General features: G+C 35.8%; 2 protein-coding genes across 24 annotated transcripts; both read right to left on the bottom strand.

Moving 5' to 3' along the window:
* Positions 1–4,438: 4,438 nt before the first annotated feature.
* LOC18433513 (uncharacterized) lies at positions 4,439–16,241 on the bottom strand. The gene is made up of 5 exons (XM_006843599.4): positions 16,092–16,241; positions 8,424–8,510; positions 7,743–7,924; positions 7,524–7,596; positions 4,439–4,819 (listed from the first exon to the last, which is right to left on the bottom strand). Exons 2-5 carry the CDS (start codon positions 8,503–8,505, stop codon positions 4,635–4,637), a joined length of 522 nt encoding a protein of 173 aa, XP_006843662.1. The 5' UTR covers positions 8,506–8,510; positions 16,092–16,241; the 3' UTR covers positions 4,439–4,634.
* A 2,767-nt stretch (positions 16,242–19,008) lies between these two features.
* LOC18433512 (inositol transporter 1) lies at positions 19,009–26,174 on the bottom strand. Of its 23 annotated transcripts, none has more exons than XR_016061607.1 (9): positions 25,763–26,174; positions 22,131–22,201; positions 21,972–22,045; positions 21,691–21,923; positions 21,455–21,562; positions 21,184–21,369; positions 20,137–20,535; positions 19,331–19,939; positions 19,009–19,232 (listed from the first exon to the last, which is right to left on the bottom strand). XR_016061607.1 is itself a non-coding variant. In XM_020666917.2 (8 exons), the coding sequence occupies exons 3-8, from the start codon at positions 22,042–22,044 to the stop codon at positions 19,427–19,429; spliced, it is 1,512 nt and encodes a 503-aa protein (XP_020522576.1). In that variant the 5' UTR covers position 22,045; positions 22,131–22,201; positions 25,763–26,174; the 3' UTR covers positions 19,009–19,426. The 23 variants fall into 23 exon arrangements, 10 of the variants coding, with proteins under 10 accessions (XP_020522576.1, XP_088731085.1, XP_020522577.1 ...); XR_016061605.1 differs by having other exon boundaries at positions 21,691–21,905; positions 21,972–22,026; positions 25,763–26,153; XR_016061618.1 differs by having other exon boundaries at positions 19,331–19,899; positions 21,526–21,562; positions 21,691–21,905; positions 21,972–22,026; positions 25,763–26,153.
* Positions 26,175–26,733: the final 559 nt, after the last annotated feature.

The following is a 26,733-nucleotide window of genomic DNA, read 5'->3' as shown; positions in this document are numbered from 1 at the left end:
ACATACCGTAGATTTATTGGGAGAATAAAATGAAACAACAACAATACTAAACACTAGCAAATAACAAGAACTATGAACCAAGGTATATGATTATTTTTTAAAGGAAAAAAAATGCTCCCATTATAGGATTGCAGTTAATTAAAAGAAAACGCAAAGAGCCAAATACGTAAAATAGTGGTCCATCCAAAATGCTATGTTGTGTACACCACTGAAATAAAAAACTAAAACAAAATATGAAATTAATCATTCTATGCACAAAAAAAGCAACAAAATGCTTAAGTAAATTTGGATCTCACACTAAATTCCAAGCTTAGTTAATCTTTAGCATCATTGAATGTCTCTCTAGCTCTTTATAAAGACGCTATGAGTTTAAAGAAAATAATAATAATATTTTTTATTGGGTTATTCTTCCTCTAATTCTACGTATTATTTTGAGATATACGATTGTTTTGATTACTTTTTTTTAGGAATATATTGCTTGAATTTTTTCGTACATTTTTTTTAAGGGAACTCATTGATGAAATTTTTGATAGATTTTTTTTTGTTAAATCAAGATTTTTAATTTACTCTCATTGTTAATGCATTTATCTTTAAACCAAAATTCAATAATATCAACTTAATGAAGAAATAAAGTTATAGGGAAGAAGTTTTTGTGAAAAGTTTTTTTTTTGAAAAAATATTTATATATCGGTTCCATTAAAAAAATATGATTTTTTGAAGATCTTTTGAAAAACTAGGAGTTCTTAACAAATTTTAAAAAAAAAAATGGAGATTTTTTTGGAAAAATCGTGTTTTAAATTGAGACTTGTGGTCTAACTGATCGGACCACTAACTAGTGTCTTGGCCAGTGAGACCAATTGGTTTTAATTGGTTTGACAAGCTAAATGACACTGGAAAAAAATTTCGAACGCATTTTAAAATAGGGAAATTTTCTTAAAGGACATTAATTCCTCGAATTATTTCATGGTAGACCTTCATTCCATTTTTCTTTCAAGCGGTATAATACTAAATATTTTGCCATACGCCCTCATCTCTTATCTCACTGTTTTATCGACTTTTGATCATAAAAATTAGCCCCAACAAATCTTTTTATATCATTTCAATCTAAAAACTTTTTTAATGGGTGGAAACGAAAAAAGAAGGTTAAAAAAGTTTTTTAGATGAAATGAAATAAAAGACTTTGTTGGGGCTAAATTTTATGGGCAAAAGTCAATAAAATAGGGAGATAAGATATGATGGGATACGGTAAAATCCTTAGGGATTTCTTTACGCCGCTTGAAAAGAAAACGAAAAGATGGTCTACCATAAAATAATATGAAGAATTAGGGTTCTACGAATTTTTCTCTTTAAAGTAATATCTTTATTTATTTATTCATTTATTTTTTTAAGGATTGGTCCAAGGAGACGACTACTTTGGCATTGAATTGACGAGATTGCAACGACAATGCAAAAATTACCACCAAGTCCAAATTTTTGAAATTTTGACATAAGTTTGTTTGGTTGCTCCAATACCCTCTGTGATTCCGCTGTGCCGCTCTAATGAAAAAACATCAACACGAATGGGAAGATTGAAAACCATGGATCAACTTAGCATACTGTGGAAACATGCCTATAGAGAAGCCAACACCAACGTTTACTCATTGGCAAAGGAGGGAGCCCAATCCAACCAAAATTTCGGCCTTTAAGCCCAGTGACTTTGGGTCCGGCCCGAAACCCGGCCCAAACCGTTGCCAACCCGGAATTAAGTTCACACCGCCTTGAATCCACAGAGTTAACAATACAAGTAGCTAACAGTGGTATCAATAGAGGGACCGATCGATCGAAAGAGAAGTTCTATGACTAGGGGTGGTCCGGTGGACTCGGACTCGGACCCAAACCTGAATGGTATTCGGGTCCAGGTTTTGAACGCAAACCCAACTCATCGGGTCCAAAAGTTGAACCCATACCTGTACCCGTCAGGTCCCAGGTCTATCCCATTAGGTCCCGGGTCTAGTCGGATCCATTGCTACCCTCACTATAAGTTTTTTTTGTTTACCATCATATATTTATATTATTGGCATCAAAGTCACAATCTCCGCCATTAGATTTCAAGCTATCTGATTTATTATTTAATAACTAAAAATGACTGAGTTCTTATTGTATACGATCTTTAATACATCCAAATGAATAGGGTTGAAGTATTTTATCTCTAACAGTATACGGATATGGTTCGGGTACGGATCGGATGGCGTCGGGTCTAACCAAACCTGAACCCGAATAGCGTTCGGGTCCAGGTTTTGGACCCAGACGCAACCCGTCGAGTCCAAATGTTGGACCCATTCCTGGACCTATATCAGGTATACCTGGTGGGTCCCTGGCCGGGTCTAAGTCCATTGCCACCCTATATATGACGTTTATGAAGGGTGGGGTGCCTAAATGGACCTCAAACGCCTGAACTTTTGGATGCATGTATATCGAGAGTTAGATGTTGGACTTATGTCTCAGCATCATCGAAGCTCCAAAGAAATTCTTCATTGTCATCATCATCATTAAAGCTTTTTCTAACGGGCAAGCGTTTTATGTTTCCCCTAAAACATAAAACTTATATACTTTCCCTTATCCAACCGTCCATTCTGAATGGAGGGCTAAGATTGCCCTAATCACAATGTCACATCTCTACACTATTTTATTTTAAATTTTTCTTTATAAACTATTTTGACACCAAATTTTGGACGTCCAATATTCTATTAAACTCGCACTAGCGAAAAATATAAAAAATATATTTTCAATAAAATAAAATGATCAAAATACTCTTGAAAGTTTCAAAAGATATTTTGGTCATTATATTTTATTAAAATTTTATTTTTAATATTTTTTATAGGTGCGCCCCAATGAGAAGATTGCATGTACCAAATTTCATATTCATAAAATTTGTATAAAAAAAACAAAAAATAAAATACTTTGAGATGTCGGATCTAATATCAAACGGTGTGGCTCTCTTGATCAAAATTGGACAACTTGATGATAAAGAAAGCATAGATCTTCTAAGTTGTAGGGGAAGTATGAAACCTTTTCATTTTCTAATTATGGGTCTGTTATACAAATCCTAGTCCACTATTCTGCTCTAATAAGAATCATATCCTTAGAGAGACATACGTTACCATATCTTTTCTCACTACTTCCAACCATATCATTTTGAGTCCACCCCTGGTTTGTTTTAACCTTCCATTTAAAACTTCTAGCCATGTCATTTTGAACCCACCCCTAGTTTGTTTTAGCCTTCTACTTGAACTAACACTTCCTAATAATTATTGTATTGAGTCTGCATGACCAACCCACCTAAATCTACTTTCTCTCATCTTGTCGCCTATTGATATCACACCTAAATTCTTTTGAATATATTCATTTGAAATTCTCACTTCTTGTCTTTGAACTTCTCCATTGTCATGTTCTGAAAAACTTCTCCATTGTTACCATGCTTAGAGATTCCACAACGTGTACAGCTACCCATGAGAGCTGAAGAACAAGGAGCATTAGAAATCGGAATCCTCCACATCGATGCCAGGGCAAGGTCCTACAGCAATGGTGGTCTTCCTCTGTTGCGGGGTCTAACCAATTTAAACATGTTACAGGTTGACCATTTATCAAATGAAAAAGTTTGCATGAGGGTGAAGCCCTAAACCATCAAATTAAGGCACATCTCAAATTTTCATTGGAAGAGGTTTGTTTTGATGCTAAAAAATCCTCAATTCGATCATCTTGACCTCAAGATGTATGGACATGAGAAAAAATAGATTTTTAGTCTTGAAAATAGTTCATCTTGTATTGTATTATCCAAACCGTCAATTTTCAATATTTTCAAATGTTCATAAATCTGCTTAATCTACATTATTCTTGAATCTTTAAACTTTACAATTAGAAATAGAAATGAATTTTCAAGCCATCAAAAAGACTTATGATACTGAAATCATATATTTTGACAATATTCAATGATGCACAATTGTTTAGAGCCTCAACCTTATACAAATCACACCCTTTTTCAAATCATTGCTGTGATATAAAAATAGTCAGCTGTCATAAGCATAATGAAAACATCCAACAAGATAAAATTTCGCTCTCCTTTCATTTTCTTCTCTGATGTTCAAGCATAGATTATTGTTCAACACAACCCCATTATTCAGTTTACCTTTTATTCTTATTTTTCCCCAAATTTCCAGGAAATTTGGGGTCCTGTCCTTTAAATTCACATAAATGTAAATGATTCCCGAACTTTTTAACTCCTGCTACTGGTGAGGCATTCTAGACAAGCAAAGCAAAAAAGGGAGCTTCAAAAGTTTCAGTGCAGCAATATCAACAAATCAAGGATCTAGCTTATCCACCCAAAACAAGAATGTTTTATGAGATAGGGATCACAGCATGGGATATATATATTGGTGAAAATGATAACACAAACCACAAATTTCCTAGAACTCAGCTTCCACTACGGAATTTTAATTACAATAAAGTACAACGGCTTCAATAAACCTCGTAAAAAGAATCACGAGAATAGTTAAGCACAACTTTCTCATCCACTCAGACAAGCAAGGCATGTATTCCCTAAAAAATTGAGCTGTATTAGCACGTCCTATGTTTTACAGAAAGTATGTATGTCATATTTATCTATCCTCGTAAGATCCTTCGCTTTCTTTATCTTTCAAGAATCCCAAAAATGCAAGGAAGCCGAAAAAGAAGAACCCACCTTTCCATCCACCTCCTCCGCCACCACCACCACCACCATCACCATCATCACGGGGAGGGAACCCAGTCCCACCATCATCAAGCTCTGGAGACTTCTCTTTATCTGCAATTTCCAGCCAAATCTTAGTACTTTTTTCATTATGCTAGTTATATCATCATTATCACCTCAATCTATGACAAATTATTAAGCGAGGAGTACATTATTATCCTAAAGGAAAATGGAAATAGCATCACTTTGGTCATCATCCATTGGAATGATGAATGGTGGTGGTGAAAGAGGGAGATGGGGGTTACGTCTTGTTCTCGTGGATCACACTCACCCTCATCAGTGTCCACCGTTTCAACAGAGTGATGACCCAATGTACTAAACTTTTTTCTCTCAGTTCAACGAATCAGAGATACAATCCCCTCTCTCTCTCTGAGAAACAAATTATCCTACTTATTAATAAAATTTTGCTATCATGCATCTGATTATTCCAATAGATATATATACACACACACATATATTCAATATGAATTTTGAATTTACCCCTGCCAATTTTTACTTTATTTATTATGAGGATATGTACTATGGGCAAAAGAACTTTATAGATTTTTTTTTTTTTGAGGTTGGTTGTTGGGTTGAAGAGGTTACATCCCAAAACTTGGGGTCCTAAAAGTATGAATTTACCCCTGCCAATTTTTACTTTATTTACTATGAGGATATGTACTATTGGGCGAAAGAGCTTTATAGATTCTTTTTTTTTTTTTTTTTGAGGTGGGTTGTTGGGTTGAAGAGGTTACATCCCAAAATTTGGGGTCCTAAAAGTACTCCAAGAATGGGTTGTAACAGGGGAGTAATTGCTCCCATGGGAGCATGGAATATTTTCAAAATTATTGTCGAGATCATTTTCAAATTTTCTAAAATAATTAACTAGTAAAACAAAATGTTTATCAAGACAAATCAATTGCTATCTTCTGATTTATCAACATGCATCATGTGGTGTGAACTTTGCTAACATAGCGTACAAAGTTTGGAGATGTTAAATGTCCCAACATTTAATACAAAAAATCTTTGGCCAGAGAATTTCATGTCATTTTTGAAGGGCAGGACATCAACTTGCCATTAAAAAACAGGTCTCTGTTACCTTGCTGCCCCCATTTAATGCCCCACATGGGGTGACAACAGGATAAAAATTGCCCCTCTAACAACTACCAGGTAGCCTTCACACAGCCAGTCTCTCACCACTCTCTACTCCTTTAGGTAGGCTCTTTCTAATAAGGCTTCTCTCCTTAAAAGTCTTTCTCCATTGCTATCTAAATTTAAGCATAGTTAGCTTGGAGTAAAAAAAAAGCCATATCTATCTCATCTTAAAATTTTTCTTATTCAATTATCTAAATTTATCTCTCGATGAACATAAACTAAAGAAAAAATGTATGAATGAGATATAAAAAAGGAAACTTCAGAATTTCTACAAAATAAGAATTTCAATCAGAATAGCTAGGTGCCTTTTTTTTTTTAAGTAACATAAAAATTTGTTTTAAGAAATAAATTAAAAAAAACTTTAAATAAACATTAAATATGAGAAACTAAATAATTATATAGATGTAAATAACTTAAGAAACCACAAAAAAAGTAAAACATAGGTAGTAATCATGTTTTATTTAACTTTATATTTCAAAAATTAGCTAGTTGGCATTTATGTAGGTAAAGTTTTTTTTAGAACCATGGATTAAGACTGAACGATGGGCCAATCACCATGCCAGGGGGTTTTGGTGGACCACAAAACTCCCAAATCATATTTCTTCATCTCTATGTTCAATCTAGAATAAAGATTGAAATTATTTGGAGCTCAGAAACTGCTATCCAGACGGTCCATTTGTTGGATAATAAGATCTAGAGTTGGAGCTCAAAATAATATTTGTTGTTCTTGAAATTTATCATACAGTAATTAAAAAAGATTTGAAAACTTCAGGTCCCAATCTCCTAACATGGTGTTTGTCCCTTGAGTCAATGTGCACAATATTGACCCATGGATCCATAGAAAATTGCTCCTTTATGAATGTTGTAACTTTGGATGTATGAGTGCATGTAAGTGTGGTTTTTTACTTTAATTGCCCCAAACTTTCATGCAAAGCATTTTTGGATGAGTTCTTTTTGTGTTGAGTATCAATGACAAAACTGAAATCAGAGAGAGAGAGAGAGAGAGAGAGATGTGACTTATAGCTTGAGAAACACTCATGTGTATTCCCCCTCATATATAGGACCAGAAAGCAAGATGCATTCATGGATGGTCATGCGATCTTTTTTTTTGGGGGTGAATACGGTCACGCAATCTATGCATGCATATGTACACGTACATACATCTTTTTCTTTCTTTTTTTTCTTTTGTTTCGAAGAACTATACATGTACATACATTCAAAAGACCATATAATAAACAATCAAAATCATGGGCGGTATGGTAACTGGATGGAAATCAAACATAGGAATGCAATCTGCATGTTTATGGATAATAACATTTAAAATGCAATGCAGTATGCAAATGAGATTTTTCAAAGCTAATTAGGTCTACTATGCTATATACTTAAGACTTTTTTTTTGGCAATATACTTAGACATTTATATCGAAAAGAAACATTATAGAGAAGCATGGCCCAAAAGAACTATATTACATGTGTGTGAGAAGTTATAGATTGCTAGTGAATACAGATCTTAAAAGACCTTACATTTTCTGATTGCACATAAAGTAATATACTAAAAACTGCTGATTTCCGAGTCCAAATGAAAGATCTTTATTTTACAAAAACCATAATTAACAGTAACTTACTCTGCGCAGGTGCATTTGTAATCACTGCAGACTGATGCTGAATGGTTTGCTGCTCTGTTGAACACCTTGCATTCTGAAAAACAAAGGAATAGAAGAACAAAGAACTTTCCAGTAAGTACTGGGGTGAAAATGCAGGAAAACAGTATCTAAAGCTGGAAGCTTTCAATTCATTCCTAACAAATATTGATAGAAAGAGAGAAGGAATTGAAATGTAATTACCACAGCCAAAGCACAAATTGCACTAGCAGAACCCATTCGACACATTGCCCCAGTAGAAGCCATCTTATGAGCAAGTGAAACACCGGTTTTACATTGTGACATTCTTCTCGTTGATATGTTGGGCATTGCCAGGCCAGATTTTAAAAGCCGAATGCTCCCTCGAGAGGGCACTCGCACTTTACCTGCATCCATTCAATGGTAATTTCAATAAAGATGACATGATAAAAATATCGGCATTATTATTTAGGGACAAAATTTCATACCAAAAGGAAAGGTGCTAAAGAGGGGACAATTCTGTTTCAATGTTAATAACTAAAAAATTGATCAACAAACCTTTTTGTGGGATAATCCCTACATGTGACCATCTCTCAGAGACGGCCTCAATAAGGGGTAGCAGGATACCATTTCAAATTCCATAATTTGTTAACTCACACAATACATTACAATCCAATGGACTTTGGAAAATCAAAGTCCTTTCCAATCCCATGTAATGATGGATGGCGATGCATAGACTGTGGAACCCACCAGAACATGAGATGAACTCACACCCTCCATAGTATTGGACTCAATGACCATAATGGATTAGGGTTTCCATGGTCCACTCAACTAATATTGAACTTCCCCCTCTTAGTTCATTGTCAACCTTCACATAGAAATAAACAAAGGAATTATTTTGTGTACCTAAAGGTATCTCGGGAGAAAAAACACTTGGGACAGCTGCAGGAACAATTGTATTCAGTGGAGACATCGTGATCGAAGCCATGAAATCTGCAAAATATTTAGCAGTCTGTTAAAATCAAGAAGTCTGACCAAACGATTACAATAATTCAGCTGTCTTGTAATAAAAAAATAATGCAACGTAATAAACACAAGCCAATATTATCTCTATGGGGATATCACAAAGCAACTTCAATCAAAACCCTAAATATATAAATAGAAAACGAAAGCCAGTACCTTGGAACTTTGGAGAATACTAACAAATAAAATTATGATCAACTACCAAAAATAATAATTACGATGATAAAAACAATGATGATGATAATCATAATGATGATGATGATAACACAAGTATGCCTCAGTAAGCTATATCATCATACAAGTAAGCTATATGGACGTATGAACAAATAAGAAAAGGAACAATGTTGATATGAAACAATGTCAGGTAAAAGGCACAATTAATACAGTTCCTATAAGATAAAGCTCTTTATGTTAGAACATTTTGAATCATAAAAGGATCAACTGTAGCAAACTAATCACCCTAAGGATCTGCTAAGGAATAATCAAAATGAAAGATAGCAAATCATGAAGGTTGTATACACCTCTGTTTGTTTTCTATTCTTTTAAGTACAACTTCATGTACACACCTATGAAACACTCGGCCACTTATCGAAAGGAAAAGGTGGACATTAGGGGCCACGAGGCCTCGAAGCAGTCCCGAGATTTCATGAGAAAACTAATTCTAGCTTCATTTATGTGGGGAAAAGGAGGTAACTATAAAAGTTTTGGGGTAATGAAGCTACTGCACCTTGAAATACAACTCTAATCAATCTGTTAATGTCTATCTAGAGATATTGTACACATCTTGCATTCAAAATTAACATAATAGTCCTCCTATGCATTAGCCGCTTAAAATCTGCTCTCAACTCATATGGTTCGGGATAGAAAATAGCCACCTCCTTGGTTAACACTCATATGGTCGAACCGGTTTACGCATAGGTGCAGTCAAACCGGATGGAGCGGACCAATTTACTGGTTGGATCAGTAATACAACAAAACAAAACAAAAAAAACCGAAGGAAAAAAGTAGAGAAAAATAGGAAAATATAGTATTCAGAAAAATCCAATATTTTTAAGAAAAATAGAAGTAACTGAAGTATAAATGTAGAGCTAATTTTTAAGGGCTTTTACAAATTTAAGATTTTTAGTTTGTAAAAGCCCTTAAAAGTTTAATTTTATCCCCTAGCATTTTCAGTTATGGCTTTCAAAGGCTTTTACAAATTGTAAAACCCCTTCAAAAGAACCAAAATTAATAACGTACAATGAAAAAAATGGACAAACTAACTGATTGGAATAAAAATCAATTTTTTTGCATTTTTCTAAATCAAAAAAATAAGAACTTACTCGGAGGTTGAGTGATTCAACTTTTGGCCAGATTTTGATAGGATAATGGCCAGAAATCTCATTGAAAGCCCACATTTCAGTGTTGAGAGAGAGAGAGAGACGTGAAAGCCCCTTCTCTCTCTCTCTAAAGCTGAGTTTTATATGACTTAGAACCCTTGAGTTTGTAAGGATAACCCCCACCCCCCCTCTCCAATCTCTCTTTCTGAGACCACTGCTGTGGTTTTGAAGAAATCAAAACCAAAAAAGAAAAGGTCAAAAGTAACCTTTTTAGTGGACTTGTCGGTTCGGTCATGGACCAGTGGACCTGCCAATCTATTTGATGGACAGGTCGACCAGTCCATGACCAATTCCTAGTACCAACTGGTTCATAGCCCCTGACCGAACCGAAAAGTGTATCGACTCTCTCACACAAATTCCCAAAGTCCTAACTCCTACACCATGCTTAATTAGCTCTTTTATTTCTAACATTTTCTTACTTTGCATATCCCAATTTGACTTAAACTAAAGAGATTGTATACTATGAGACATTTATCTTTGTTACAAGGAAGTCATAATTACTCCAAGCCATTAGATGTCATGTTGAATAGCTTAGGGTGTATCACAAAGTTCGAGAACTATTTTTTTAAACTTGGAGTCTAGTCAACTCTTACAACCAGCCAATTTGAAATCTAACGGACGAGAGTGATATTGACCCTCTTGTTCCAAAAGTAAATGGTCTCTTTGTATACTTTTCCTAAACTAAAAGGCAGGAATAAATTCATCCTTTTCCTCGAAAACCTTGGTAGCGTTATGTTGAATGGAGAAACAAGAGTATTTAATTCAATATATAGGTTATGGTATTTTTCCAATTTTCTTTCTCTCAATCTCTATAACATATACCCATAATGGATAAAATTCTCCCCTTTGAAACTGCCATTAGCTGCCAATTTACAGACTAAGGTCCCATCCTCTAACAAATACGAATTCCCCACTTCTTAGAACACCCTGGAAACCCTAGTTTACAATATCAGGAACACTAATTTTCACTTGAAGTAACATTTATGTAGCTTCTTTAGTAGAGGTATGCCATGATTAGATAGTTGGTTTGGATTTTCTTTTTTTTGTCTTGATGGTGAATTCCAATTCAATTATACCATGCACCATTAAGGGCATGTTTGATAACTAGAAGCAAGTTCATGAACTGTAAATTGGAAGTTCCTCCTTGCTGGGAAGATATAAGTTACTGTAAGAAGTTCCAGGTTTCTGTGTTTGATAACCTCCTGGGAAGTTAAAGAAATTCCTGGTTTATGTGTTTGATAACCTCCTAGGAAGTTAAAGAAGTTCTTGGGCCTCCTCTACAGGGTTCCACTGGCTCATATTGTTAGGGCAATCTTTAGCAGTTATAATAAAGCCTCATTCGGTTGATTTCTTTAAACTAGAAGGCACTAAATATTAAGCATAAATTTCAAAACCTATCTTGTAACCCCCCAAATAACTTTATCTATTTTTATTCCAACTGTTAACCCAAACAAATTAAAAAAGACATTTGTTTTTCTAACTCTCTCCTCACGTGTTTCTCTCTCTAAACTGTTCTACCTCTCTCTTTCTGCAAACCATTTCTTTACAGCTCAACAATGGTGGAAAATTTCAGCGATTTTGTGTAGAGAGCTCAAGAATAGGCTTCGAATTCTTGAAAAAAAAAATGTGTAAGGGTGAAAAGGTAGAGAAAAGGGTAACTCTCTCTCTCTCTTGTAGTAGAGGCCATATGCGGTTTCAGTGGCCTCTTCGTCTTCAATTGCAGACGAGAGGACAAACCCTGATCCTAACCCTAACAGGCAGCATGCAGTGGCTGCTTGGGCTACATCTCCAAGCAATGGAATCATGTATGAGGAGACATGAAACTCGTCGATGACCTAGAAATTATAGTGACGAGGTTGAAGGTGAAGTAGATGAAGGATGGGAAGATAAAAGGGTGAAACTCTTGGTGATGGCTTCTCAGATCCTGGTTGGTCTCGAGAACTTGGCTCTGAGAGAGAGATGGACGAGATGGGGAAAATGGAAAAAAGAGAGATACAGTTGAAGGAGATAGCAAGAGAAGAGGGGTTTGGGAGGTTGTTGATAGGGGGAGAGAGAAAGGGAATCATGTCAAGAGAGAGGGGTTTAGAAAAACAATGTCTTTTTTAAATTTGTTGGGGCCAAAAAAACTAGTAAAAAATAAATAAAATATATTTAGGGGGTTAGGAGATATAATAAAGTGAATTTCTATGTAGTAAGAAAAGTTTTGCAACCTTAGGTCAATGGAGAAATGAAAGTTGAAAATAGGGTCTATGGAGATATTTTCCCTAAATAAATAATAAAACGTGCAAGGCATTATAACTCAAACATAAATAGAGAAAATGCAGAGAAACCCAGAACAAAGTACCACAATGAATTTTAGTAATCATTGGAAGCTCAAAGTACAATCCAATGACCAAGTTCTACAACAACGAGAATGCAGATCTATATTGTCTAGACTCTTTAAAGAGAAACAATGCAAAAAATTGTCATATAGAGCTTAAGGAAACTCAATGCGTTGAATATGCCAAAACTATACAAAGTAAAACCATGATAGAATTCAACATAAAAGATCAGAATAAGAATGCATTGACCACAATTCAACATGCTGAACTGTTTGGCATTTAGCACACAAAAGGTTCCCAATGATGCAAAAAAAGACAATGTTGGAAATGTACATGCTCAACCAGAAACATAACCACCCTGTGCTATTGAACCATAAATAAAGCATAACAAAAGAGAGCCTAATAATAGAAATCTAATCAAATCCTATAAAAGAAAGCAAGATAATTAGTAAGGGCCTATTCTTCAAGCACAGGTTTCTCTAAGTTCAAGTTGTCTATAATTCAAATTCACTTTCATAAAAACCCAAGCAAAAGGTGCATAGAATATGGCAGGTATACACAATCAGTAAGGAGCTAAATGGGCAATGAATAGACTAGAGAGCATAGAAATAGATAAGTAATAGAAGAAGGTAATATCTCATATAAGAAGAGACCCAAGGTCTCATCTGCGGTTAAAGCAATGTCTCCCATTATGAGCCATCCCATATGAAATGTCATAATCAGAATATTGCCATCAAGTCCATCCCCAGCTAATGCTCTCTCTCTCTACACCCACATTTTGCATGAAAACATCTCACCTGATAACTTCACCTTCCCCTTAATGACTAAATCATGCTAACTATGTGATGCCATCATAATCATTGCAGCCAATCTTATTGTTTCTTTCAAACCAAATACAGCTGAAGATCCTTACAGTAAATAACAGATAGGATGCTAATATTCATGATAGAGTATTGCCACAATTTGCAGCATAATGAAGATAACCTTCTCAATAACTCAGCAATAATTTTCTAAAGGGCATTGAAAAGGTTAATGGATAAATTGAATTGTCATCCAAACGACATCCGAGCAATTTCTCGAACAAGGGTGTGAGATGGATTAGTTAAACAGAACTATAGAAAAAGCGACAAACAACATTTTAATTAGCCATGAAAGTAAAGTTGATCACTTCGGAAATCAATAAGAGGACTGAAACCAAATCCTCATTCATTATGAACCCGAAACCACCTTCCAATTTCCAAATTTGACTATGACCATTCCCAGAAACTAAAGTTCCTTGACAAAAGTCCTACAAAACTAAAACCAATAATACTCATTTGATGTGAATGGTCTCTGAAAAATAGCATATGGGTGTCAAATTTCTTCTCTCTCTTTGTGTCATGGCATGGACAATAGTCCCTGTGCTGGGTATCACAGAACTTGAAGAAGTTGGGGATGGTGGTCTCATAGTCTGATAGGTTTGGGAGTGAAGGATCAGAGTGGTGGTGTTCAAAGTCCATAAAGGGTCCAGATTGGTGAAGAGTAAGGAGATCCAGCCTTACCCCATTACCAAAACAATCTGCAGTTGAATTGGAGAATGAGTTTAGGTGAAGAGAATATGGTTTTTTGTGGAGATTTGAACCAAGCAAGTAGGAGAAGAGGTAGAGGAGAGAGATACAAGAAAATATGAATTACCTAAGCTAATCGAAACTACTTTTTTGACAGATTACCCAAGCTAATCTGAAAATCTGAACCAAGTAAGTGTGTTTTTTTTCCTAATCCTCTTTTTCAAATAAACTATGTTTCGAGTGGCTCCTCTAAATAATATTCGATTTGGAGCTCCAAAAAATTTAAATCTTTTGCATTTGTCCAAAATTGAGTTTGAGGGTTGAGGATTCTTGGAGCTCTAATTCAATTTTTTCAATTTTTTATGGGATTGTTTCCATAATAAAACAATATAACAAATTTTAAGGTTTGCATGAACTAGGGAGATGCTAATGTAGCAATCTCAGAGTGAATCAAGCTAATCAAAATTACAGCATTCTGGAATGAATGATACTGATTCCAACAAAAACCCAAACTATCAAATGATTGTGCATCCATATTCTTATCATGCAGACAACCAACAAGCCCTCTAATATCTTATCATGTATCAACCAACAAGCACTCTAATACGGATAGATTGTCAGGGAACTTGATGATGTCAAGCACTCAAAACAATCAGTTAACCCTGAATCTAGATTTACAACATAGAAAAATCACAAAATAAAGCTTTTGCATTGCCTTAGAACTCGATTTACAACATAGAAAACTATTAAACCAATTTAATACTAGATTCAACATAGGAAATTATACAAAAATAAGTAGATTTAACCCTAGAAATGTTTTTATAGGGTTTCCTCCATAAAAAACCCTGAGAACAATGTTGCCAATAGAGAAATCCGAAATTAGCAAGAAAAAAGAAGAAAAAAATGCAAAATCAACAAAGAACTCGCTGATTGGAGGTACTTGTTGAGGTTGCAAATAGTACTGGGCGAGAGGCTACCTTTACTGGGAAGAAAGAGCGCGAGAAAACTTTTGCAGTGGAGCTGCTGTTTTGCTGAGCTGCTAATTGCCAAGAGAGGGGTGGCTGAGCGGCTGAGTAAACCCTAGGGCACAATTTTATGGGGGGAAAGTTTTGATATAAACTTCCCTTTTCAAGTTCCGACCTTTTAGTTGGAACTTATTCTACATACAAAACTGGGAACATGAACAATGATAGGTAAGTTCTTTATTTACCTTACTGTTTTTTATCAAACATAGAAGATGAACACTAATAGGTAAGTTCTAACTTCCAGGAAGCAACTCCTGTTATCAAACACGCCCTAAGTGACAGCTTGGCTCATAATCAACGGGTACTGACAGTTAACTATGGCAGCTTTTTCTAATAGAGATTCATAGGATTATACATTTTATACTTAATTCTAGTACCACGTTTGACTATAAATTTCTATATCTGATGGTGCTCCATATAAGCTTTTCAAACTGACCACAACCATGGCTATTTGTGTCTCTTAATATAGTTATCGTCTTTTAGGTTACCAACCCTGGTCAGAAATTACAGTCACGATAAATGGATGTGGGTTCCAACTATCATTTGAATCATTAACACAAATTTAGCACGCAAGAATGATAGGTTTGCTGGAAAACATACTGAAGGCTTCCATCCCCTCAACACTTGCTGGGTCTGTAATTATAACATTTTCATTTTTTATGAGTAATCAAATAAATCTGACATGTTTTCAAAACCATTTCTATGTTTTCTTTCAACTGAAGTTTTTATTTCTTGTAAGGGAAATGGACAGCATCGCGAAAGCCATGGAAGAAACATTCTCAGAAAAAGAAAGAAAGCCATGGAAGAAACCGCATAAACAAATCACAGGGAGATGACGAGCATCATGAAAAACACCCGATGTTCGAAACCGATCAACTAAAGAAACGGCATAAGAACGAAACCCAAAAAGCAATTCAATTGAAGCTCAAGCCAAACACGCAACTGTCCATACAATTAAATACCCTAATTTCATCAAACCTAAACAAAATTTCAACCCTGTACAATTTTCGCAATCAACCAACGGAGTAACCAACATCCAGCATCCCAACCAAGTTGTGTGCTAGTTTTCTCACTCTAAATAGACAAATAAAATGTATGCACAGAAAAAACAGTGATGGTAACGCATAACCTAGATTCATAAACAGCAAAAATAACCCCAAAACACCCCAAAGAAAAAAGCCAAAAACAATAAAAGTCAGAAGAACCCTAATTTTTGTGAGCCAACTCTCAGAATCGCTACTACATAAAGTACGAGAAAGCCAAAATTAGGGTTTTTTACCTTTAAATCTTGGATTCAAGAATCCTCAAATTTCTATGGCGGATGGAGCAGATTTCTTTTGAGAGAGAGCTCAAATTCGGAGCTGTGATGCGAGAGAGAGAGAGAGAGAGAGAGGGAGAGAAAAAGCGAAGGATTCTGCTTGCCTGCGATGTCTAAGCGTCGGCCGCATTTATTGCTAGCCGTCCATTTGACCCCAATCTCGATCTTTCAGCGTACCATAGAAGTGGACATGTAAAATCATTTTCAAATTTCAACGCAAAAAAAGAAGGGTGCGGTCCGATGAGAGCTTAGACCAATCAAATTAGAGCCTACTTTCAAATAGTGTCAAGAAAGGTCGTTTCTCCACATAAATGTTTGTGATAGCTTTAAAATATATTTTTATTATTATTTATAAAATTTAAAGCTTTAAAAATAATATAGATAGACATATCTATAAAAACTTAAAAATATTGAATATTGACGGGCCCAAAACACATTACAAAATATATTATTTCCAAAACTTAAAATCTATTTTTTTTCTCATGTCGATGCATCTTGATGTCGAGATGATCAATTTGAGGATATTTTTCGATCAAAACACTCTCTTGTAATAAAATTTTTGATGTAGGCTCAAATTTGATGGTTTAGAGCCTTGGCTCTGTGTACACTTTTATCAAAAACAGAAAGGAAAAGTTTATATGGAGCCAGGCTCTAAACAATCAAATTTGAGCCTACATCAAAATTTTTACTTGAAGATATTGTTTTGACGTCCAAGTATCTTAAAATCGATCATATCGACATGGATATGTATGGACATGAGAAAAAATGGATTTCAAGTTTTGGAAATAGTGTATTTTGTAACACATTTTTTGTCAGTCAATTTCCAAGATTTTCAAGTTTTCATAGATTTGTCAATCTATACTATTTTTAAAGATTTAAACTTTATAAATAAATATGAAAATATATTTTAAGGCTATCACAAAGATTTTCAATATTAAAATCATATTTCTTGACACTATTGCAGGTAGGCTCTAATTTGATTGTTTAGAGCCTAAGCTCCATACAAACTGCACCCAAAAAAAAAAAAGGTCTATAAGCGTTGGCTTGTTTGATAACTGGAATATCTATAAGCGTTGGCTACTTTGATAACTAAAAATTAGGTTTTCTGTAATCCTGAAGTTAGATATTGTGATGTCTGGAAGTTTTCTGGAATACTAAAGTTAGATATTGTGATGTCCAGAAGTTTTTTGGAATCCTGAAGTTAGATATTGTTTGATAAACCGCATGGAATTCTAGAAAGTCTTGGATCCTGTCTTTTATTGAACCTAGAATTGGGAAATTGGGAGACCCGGAAATGAGCTAGTTCTTCGTGACATAGTGAAAAGCGTAAGGCATAAAAAAGTAACTTCCTACCCAGTCACCAGATCTCTATGTTACATTCTCATCTGGAAGACGAGAAAAAAAGAAAATCATGGCCTATTCAAAGTTTCGAGTCAATGCCCTTCGACTACCTTCCTAAAACAACGTAGAAATCAAATATCTCAGTTGCATTATTTTAAAATAAAGTGCAATGCTTGCACTAGTTAACGTGCTGATTTTCTACAAAATAAAGAGCGCAAGGCTTAAAAAGTAAAAATAAAAACCAGGGGGAGATGTGGATGCTACTTGAAGAGATGAAAAGGGGAGAGAGAGACATCTGATGTGCTGTTAGACCGGTTCTTCCAACACTTTTACGTATAATTTAATTAATTATTTGAAAAGTTCCATCATTTCTTTTTCATATTCTTCCATGTTTTCTTTTAATTGATTATTTGAAAAGTTCCATCGTTCCTTTTTCATATTCTTCCATGTTTTCTTTTTCTTGCATTTCTTAACTTTGACTTTAGCTTTTAAAAATACACTGGTTTTTTCTTACTGTTATTCATAATGTAGATTAATGCAGGTAAGAGCTCAGATGGTAGCATGTAGCATAATCATTTAAGATTTATCTTTTACTCTTTTTTATTTAGTTTTCTCATCCTCAACTAGTTTTTATAATATGATCATTTGAGTAGTCTCGGATTCTTCTATAGCACTTGGGGACAATTGAGATTCTACAAATTATTTCTTACATGTAATCAAGAGTAGATTGAGAAAAGGCATTTTGTTCTTAAGATAAAACTGCCATTAAGAATGGCCCCATAATATCTAATGAAAACCTTACCCGTGATGGTGTAGTAATTTTTTCCCAAAAAAATGTAATTATTTTTTTCCTAGAATTTCAAAAAAAAGATCATCTAGGCAAATTGGTCTCCTCCTGAGAATACAGCCAGCATTAGGACATATTATCCAGTATTAGAGTTAGTCCAAAATAATAATAATAATAATCTGAATATTGAAAAAATTTAACAACAATAAAAAAATTAAAATGGGAGGGAACTAGGTGACTCAGCCGATCCGCATTGCCCAGTTCTCCAATAGAACTGAGCGAGTCTGTCAAAATTCAACTAATTCCCAGTTCTGACTAGAAACCAGGTTAGTTCCTACCAATTTCTAGTCAAGATCGACCATTCCCAATCCAAATTGACAAATCATAAACCATTGCTTTTGGCTAATACATTCAATTATTTCGTTGTAAACTGCCAGTTATAAGCTCCACTATAAACTTCAAACATTGTTACGATGTTATCACATCCTAATCATTCTTCAAGTGCCAATCATTAATATTAATGCTCACTTTTGCATGGTTCCTAAGGCCATACTTACCATTATGATAACCTAAGTTCTGAAATTTCAAGCCTTAAAGCCCATAGCACGAGATTTTTCAGGTTTCATCTCTCTCTCTCTCTTTTGTTGTCATTTTCAAAATTTGAATTTATTCAAGTTCTGACAACTCATTCTAGGACAAACGGGTGATAGACATCGAGATCAAATCATCCATATTAGGCACAATTTCTCATTTTTGTGCAAAAAGTAAAAGTGCATCTCTAATGCATATTCCTTAGCATCAACATAGCATAGAATTGATTTATTCTCAACAAGAACTTGCCAGAATCAACAACAAAGCAAAAATACCAAAACAAAAGAATCTCAGTGCTACTGCATCATTATTTTCCCCGCCTCACTGAACTTCTCCATCAATGAATCACTTGCTCTCCAACACTTCGACATCTACATGACCTCCTGCATTTTACACCACCCACAAGCTCACTATGGTTCACAAGTTCATCTCACATGCCCATATATATAAAACACAAGCATTTAAAGTGGCAACCATGAACCTTTATGAAAATTATAGCAGATTCCCCCATTCCAACCATTTCTTCCAAACTTTCTCACATCTCTCTTGTTGCCCCAAAATCTAAAACTGACCAAGCTTAAAACTCTTGCATTTGAACACCACCTGCATTATCTTGCACTTGATTGAAGTTTCTTAGAGATAAACCAGAAAACCCATGATCATTTTGTGCCACTGATTCCCACATCTTCTCAACCTCTTGTAATGAAAGACCCTTAGTTTCTGGAACAAGAAGATAAACGAAAAGGATAGCAATGGAAGCCATACACGCAAACAAAAAGAATGTGCCTGAAGCTCCTAATATATGAGCTAGAGAGAGAAAGGAGAGGGCAACAGCTAAATTGGCTACCCAGTTTGCTGTTGCTGCAATCCCCTCACAGACACCTCTTAAATGTGCAGGATATATCTCTGAGTTCACAGCCCAAGGGACTGGCCCCATTCCAGGGGAGAATGCCATTATGTAGAGAATAAGTCCAACCAAAGCCAACCACCCATGTCTACTAGGACAGGCTTGAGTAAACCAAAGACCAGAGCTCGCCAAACAAGTGGCACCTGCTGTTGAATTGTAGATTAGACAATTTCCTGGTTGCATCTGCAGTATATACTTAGCAGGGTAGTGAGTGAGTTAAAAACTTCGAAAACGACTAACAATTTGTGGAGAATACCAAGCTCGCTCTCTCTCTCAGTGAGCTGAAGTTAGAAATAGGCACCAGAATTTAAATAAGAGATGTGGTCTGCAAAAATATAAACAAAGCTAGTGGCTTCAAAACAAAAAAATTTTGTTATTACCTGGTTTTGAATTGAAGCACAGAACCCACATGTCTCGTGCAGACAGTCCATGCATGTCATTCTTTGGGAAGTATACTTGGGAGAATGATTTTGAGGGCAGAGAAGAGCGGGTCCAAAGTCTGATAACTTGTTGATAGAGGGTGAATCTGTGGTGGTTAAATGAAAGGCCAGTGATAGCAGAAGTAAGGCCCCTGTTGCACCAATGAGGCTGCTAATTGCGAGTTTTCTTCTTCCAGATCGATCGATTAGTAACATGCCTGCAATTGTACCAAGAGCATTCATAAGGGCCACGAGCAATGAGAGCTTTAAGGCTGTTTCATGAGATGCGTATCCTGCAAGTTCCATGATGGATGGGCTGTAATACAACACCGTATTTATGCCCGTGAGCTGCTGGAAAACCTGCAATAACAGAATGATCGTGTAAGCTTTTCAGATTCAAGATGATACCCAAAATGCTACTCTTCCCTTATATCATATATTCTTTCTAAATTCAATGGCTGAGTCCCAAGAAATGAAGATTTTCTTTTTACTAGACCAAGCACCTTGAATGGAGTTGACAAGCACATTGCAAATATTCGATCAATTTTGGAGAATTTCAATATGAGAACTGCAGTGATAATTAATTATGCTAATCACATGGCATTTCACTATGTACAGACATGTCAGAACTGCTTACAAATATTTTTTCACATAAGAGAAGTTGTTGGACATTGAAAGAGTAGCTTACAACAAATCACCTAATCAAAATGAATCTACCAAGAAAGTGTAACATACAATGCTTTGGAGATGCTACCTCTGTAATATGTTCGATCAAACTTCGCATTCATTCTAGTGAAGTTAATCAACAAAAAAAAAAAAATGAAAAGTAAGATTTCATAGTGAAATTTGCAAACATCACTAATATCCATTATTGCCCCTAAATGAGGGACCGTATATGTTAAATCTGTACAGATTAGTTACACCAAAGGGTATCAGCAAATTGAGTTTTATCTAGGTATCAATAATGCACAAATTTGAATAAGGTGAGGAAAATGTGCGTAGATAAACCTGTATGCCCACTCCTGCAATTAGGGCCAGCCTTGTATCTTTACTAAATAAAACATCAAAAATAGTGACACTTGCAGTAGTTACAGTGGTACCCTTTGTGGATGAGCAAATTTCTTGTAACTCAGCCTTGCAAGTTTGGGGAGAGTGAATCTTTCTCAAAACAGGAATTGCATCATCAAGCCTCCCCTGATTGAAAGTAAAAACCATCAAGGTTGGAAGACACACAAAAATTTGAATATTTAGGATTTCAATTATTAAAAATGGAACTTGCTTGGGAAATAAGCCAATATGGTGACTCAGGCAGGAAAATGAAAACCACAGCTTGAAATAGTGCGGGTAAACCTGCTACTCCTAACATCCAACGCCATGTTCCAGGAACCTAGATAAAAAAATTATAGTGGGTATTAGTATACATTGCATTGACCAATAAATATACAATCGTCCCCCTAATTGGACATGCAAATAGGGCATTATCATAAGCAACTCTGGAGATAGATAAGTCCATACCTTAGTGAAACCATAGTTGATCAGATAAGAAATAAATTGGCCAACAGTTACCATCAAAATATTCATGCTCACAAGTGCTCCACGTATATTGGAAGGTGAGGTCTCTGCTATATAAAGAGGAGCTGCCATTGAAGCAAATCCAATTCCAAGACCAACCAAAAACCTGCCCCATATCAATAATGAGGCACTTGGGGAAGCCGACATGACCAAAGCACCTGCCATGAACACCACATCTGAGAAAAGCATACATGCCTTTCTTCCAAACTGGTCACACATTTTACCTCCCATAGCAGCACCTAAAGCAGCTCCCACTAAAGCAGTGCTCACAATGGTCTCCTGTGAAGGGATGACCATCCTGTAAATTAAAAAACTGCTTAACCTTAAGGCTAGAACTTTACAAGGAAATGACATTTCGTATCATATATTCTACAACGAGTTACCTGTAGAAAAGTGCTCTTGTCTACAGCCTCAAAATCTTCCCGTATGTAGAGAAGTGCACCAGAAATAACACCTATGGATGAAACATAAAAATGATTGAATGTATGAAGTGATAATGAAGGAAAAAAGGAATATATGATATTTAAATTTGATATAATGATATAATGATGAACTCCATGGTCTGTTCCAAGCCTGGGGTTTAGGTTGGCAGCCAACATAACAATTTTGTCATGTCTATTTCATGAATCATGAGCCAATGTCATATGCTGGCCCTTGATAGAGTGGAATAACAGAACATGATTCATATAGCCGATGCAAATAGTTGGGATAAGGCTCGGATGATGATGCAATGATAAAAATAATAAATACTTAAGTTGAAGAAAATACTTTGCAAAGTACTAAAATCTCATGTGACATCCAATATTTGAAAATTGAAAGCATAGCACCTAGCCATGATAAGAACTCTGAAAATGATTTATCAGAGAGATAGAAAAGCAGACATACATATGCCATGTGGAAAACTTTATCAGGGTAATGACAAGGAAACAAGGTTTTGGAAGAATCCAACATTTCAGTAAGAACCTTCAGAAAAGGTTTTAAACAAGAAAATTTGAAATTCGAAAAACATATTTGTGTTTCTTTTTTTGGGTGGAAAATATGTAAATGTTTTTTCTTTTGAAATGAACAAGAGAAACATTCTAGACGAAAGTACATGTTCACCGTCATATCACCTTTTATAATGCACGTACCACATATGGATGGCAAGAATTGAGCACAAAAGTTACACAATGTATGATTTACCAAAAATGGCAGAATATGTCAAAAGTGTAGGAAACACATAAAAACCAACATGTAAGGATCAGAATGGAATAAGTACAGAAATGGATAAATAAATCTGCAGAATACAAAGAGCTTCACCAGTTCCTGAATATGCAAGGGAATATATTATTATAGAACAATGCACAGTACTTCTGGCAATGGAGTATATGATGAATGATGGGATGGTTGGGCATAAACATGAACTCGCCAAGAAAAATATTCAGTTCATTTACAACAAAATCTGAAGAATTTTGGAATGATTGGATGCAAATTTGCCTTAAAGTAGACTAAAATTTAGACAACATGATTTGTCAAAATGAGCGGTTAAATACATGCTACCCAGGAATAAACTTACAAATGCATACCAAATGGCTTGGGGATAATAAAATAAAGGGCTGCCTTGCTTCACATTACCATTTGTACACAAGAAAGAACAAAAAACCACCTAACAAGCATAATACATGAGTAGGCAATGTGCATATGAATTCATCAAGATACATGCAGTTCTCTAGTGAAAACAACCTACAGGTGAAGGAATGAAGGCATGCAGTTCTCTAGTGAAAACAACCTACAGGTGAAGGAATGAAGGCATGCAGTTCTCTAGTGAAAACAACCTACAGGTGAAGGAATGAAGGCATGCAGTTCTCTAGTGAAAACAACCTACAGGTGAAGGAATGAAGGTTTATCACTGAAGTTTTTTGGGAGAAAGGTTAACGGCATCTCACTAAGCTGCTCATCAAATATGATACGCTTCATAAGAAGTTTTATGTTTCGTTACCTCACAAAGGATGATGACTACTGTTTTTTGTCATCTCATTAAACATCACATATGAAGTTACCTAAATCATTGGTGCTCCCAGAACCAAAGTCTCAAATAAGATATTAAAGCCAATCAATTCCCCTTCTTGTTAAGAACATTCTAAAAGTAATCTTTGGAATTGGGAAATGTGTGCTCTTCATATGTACCAATAATGTCACAAGAATGTCATAGCCAGTACTCCGAGACTAGGCCGAGGCCACTCAGAATCAGTCGAGTAAAGTGTATGCCAAATTTTTATAGTTATATAAAATACTATGTCAATTTCAAGTAAAAAAAGTATTAGTGGCATTTTGGATGGTGCTCAAGCGTATTCCACCTCAAACTGAGGATCGAATCCCCCCCTGCCCGACCTAATTCTTGTCATTTTTTTAAGCATTAAAAAACAATAAAGAGTATATAGGGCTAAAAAAAAAGGTTTTGGAAATCAAACTAGGGGTGGCAATTCGGGTCCAAAAGTTGGACCTATACCCATACCCGTCGGGTCCCAGGTGTATCCCGTCGGGTCCCGAGTCTAGTCGGGTCCATTGCCACTCTGATTATGAGCTTCTTTTTTTGTAGCCTACAATGGTGAACAACAGAAAACTGATTTTTTAGGGGTGAGCGACTAGATAGAGAGAGAGAGATAGAGACATTCGAGATCTAGAGAGAGCTATCTCTCCAAGAAACTGAGAGAGGAAGAATTGCAAAGAGGGAGGATGGCAATGGGGTTTGGCCATTTGGGGAACCAGGGGAAGACGAAAAGTATTCAAATGATTTTAGGGTTGGCTCTTTGGCCTTTGGGTAAACTAAAAATTCTGGTCCGGGTACCCGCCAGGTCGAGTACAGCAGGTACCCGGACCCTGGACTATCCGGGTATCCTTTATTGGACCTGGACCCTACCCGCATATCCAAAACTTGGACCTATACCCAGACGCGTGTCGGATATACCCGGCAGGTATGGGTCAGGTCCGGGTCCATTGCCACCCCTAAATCGAACCCAAGATCCCTTGTAAAGGGATTGCCCATAGGCGGCAAACCCAGCCACTACACCATTCCACAATTAACATTAAATGGCAGGTTATACTATATCTATTTCTACACTATGCCTTTTTTTTCTTTTTTTAAAAAAATAGGACTGAACTCGGGCAAATTGTTTGGACTCACCGAAGCAACTCGCCACGGCCGAGGTTTGAGTACCTTGGCCTAGTCATGTTTCAGAATACTGGACATAGCCAAAAATCAAATACATAAACCGATGTTCTGAAAAATTGATGGATAACAGCAAGAAACATGAAATGGACTGTGTCCCATTGAAATGTCAAAATGTACTAGTTTTTTCAAATGTGAAGCACCATGCCACATCTTGGACCTATATTGTTATGTGACTCAACGAAAAGGTTTCTCTCACCTCACACCCATGACAATAATCATTCTAACCATTGACAAATGCCACAGCAGCTAAAATAAAAACTCCAAAAATTTGCATGATCTCTTGGTATTTGGTTAAACATTAAAGACGGTGATCTTTTGACAATTTTGACAGAAAATGCTGCATAATGAATTGCATTTGCAATAACTCAAGGCAATTAAGCCCCCAATTTATCGATCATTCAATACTATGAAACTTAAGCGTGCCCTGGTTCAAATGTGCCTTATGAGATAGAAGCCATATATGAGTGTCATGTGCAAAGTGACCATAAAGTGGCAATGCGACTAAAATGCATCAAACTGGTACACAATAATAATCAGTTCTCATTTAATAGCAGAGATTTCCAAGCAATTAACCAATCCAACATTGATGTAATCACCATAGGGTGACGGGCATCGAAGCAACTATCTGATCAATCGTTCTTCTAAGACACAAATTTTTCACCAATACATCCATTAACATGAGTTGGCAAACAAAAGCACTTAAATAAACCTAACTTTCTTTCCAGTGAAACTCAGATCTACCATTTCTGATCTTAAAATTCAGAAATGAACACCAAAATCTCATCTAACCATTTGTTCACCTACCTGTATCGTAACCGAACAAGAACCCTCCAATCCCAGCGGCCATGGTGAGGACCACCGCAAAGGCCCCGCGAGGAAAATCTAGGGCTTCCAGATCTCCCGAGCCCTCGTCTTCATCTCTCAGATCCGTGTGAGAAACGCCATGGAGAAAGCTTGACGACTCAGTCGTACAGCCCACGTCCCCCTCATGTGCAGACGGCTCCTCCATGGCCAATAAACAAAAAACTCTCTCTCTCTAGAAAATCTCTCTTCTCTCTCCCTCTTTCTGAAAAAAGCAAAGGGGCCGTGTGAGTGTTGTAACTCGATTCAGAGATTCAGAGTTTTTGGTTGGATGATGGCGATTGGGAGCTGCATGCTTTGGCGGGGATTTGAAGTTTCGCTTTTTGCAAGGATCGTGGTTCGTTAAGTTCGTTACGGTTTTAGGTTTTTTTATTTTTTATTTATTTACCAAAAGATTTCCTAGTCCGGCGGGAGCATGCTATCCATCTACTCTCTTAGGCCAATCTGGCACTAGGAATATCTTTAGTTTTCAAATTTTGAGATATGATCTTTAGAATATGGCAAGTAACCTCGAAGAAATTTTTTTAAAACAAGTTCCTAAATTTTGGGGATGGGATCTTTAGCATTTGGGAACCAAATCTTAGAGAAAAAAAAAAATTAACTCTCACTCTCTATGTGCTTAAAAAAAATGGCTTTCTAAGATTGCAATGAAACCATCTAGTTTTTAAAGGGAATAATCTAGATGACAAGAACTCAATATCTATTTTTTAAAAAAAAAATAATCATCTAGTTATAATTAGATGAAAGAGAGTAAACTTAGGTCGGCTATATGAGTTAATTCAAGTGAAACATTAAAAAATAGCAAAAAGTAGATCTAAAATGACATGGTTGGAAGTAGTGATAATATATATGGGACTTAAAATCTCCCTAAATGTATGACCCTTAATAGAGCAGAATGACAGATTATGATTTTT

The sequence above is a fragment of the Amborella trichopoda genome, chromosome 8, assembly GCF_054954075.1.
Source record: "Amborella trichopoda isolate Santa Cruz 75 chromosome 8, AtrichopodaSantaCruz75HAP2 v2.0, whole genome shotgun sequence".
Taxonomy (NCBI): Eukaryota; Viridiplantae; Streptophyta; class Magnoliopsida; order Amborellales; family Amborellaceae; genus Amborella; species Amborella trichopoda.
This window is presented reverse-complemented; position numbering and strand designations above follow the sequence as displayed.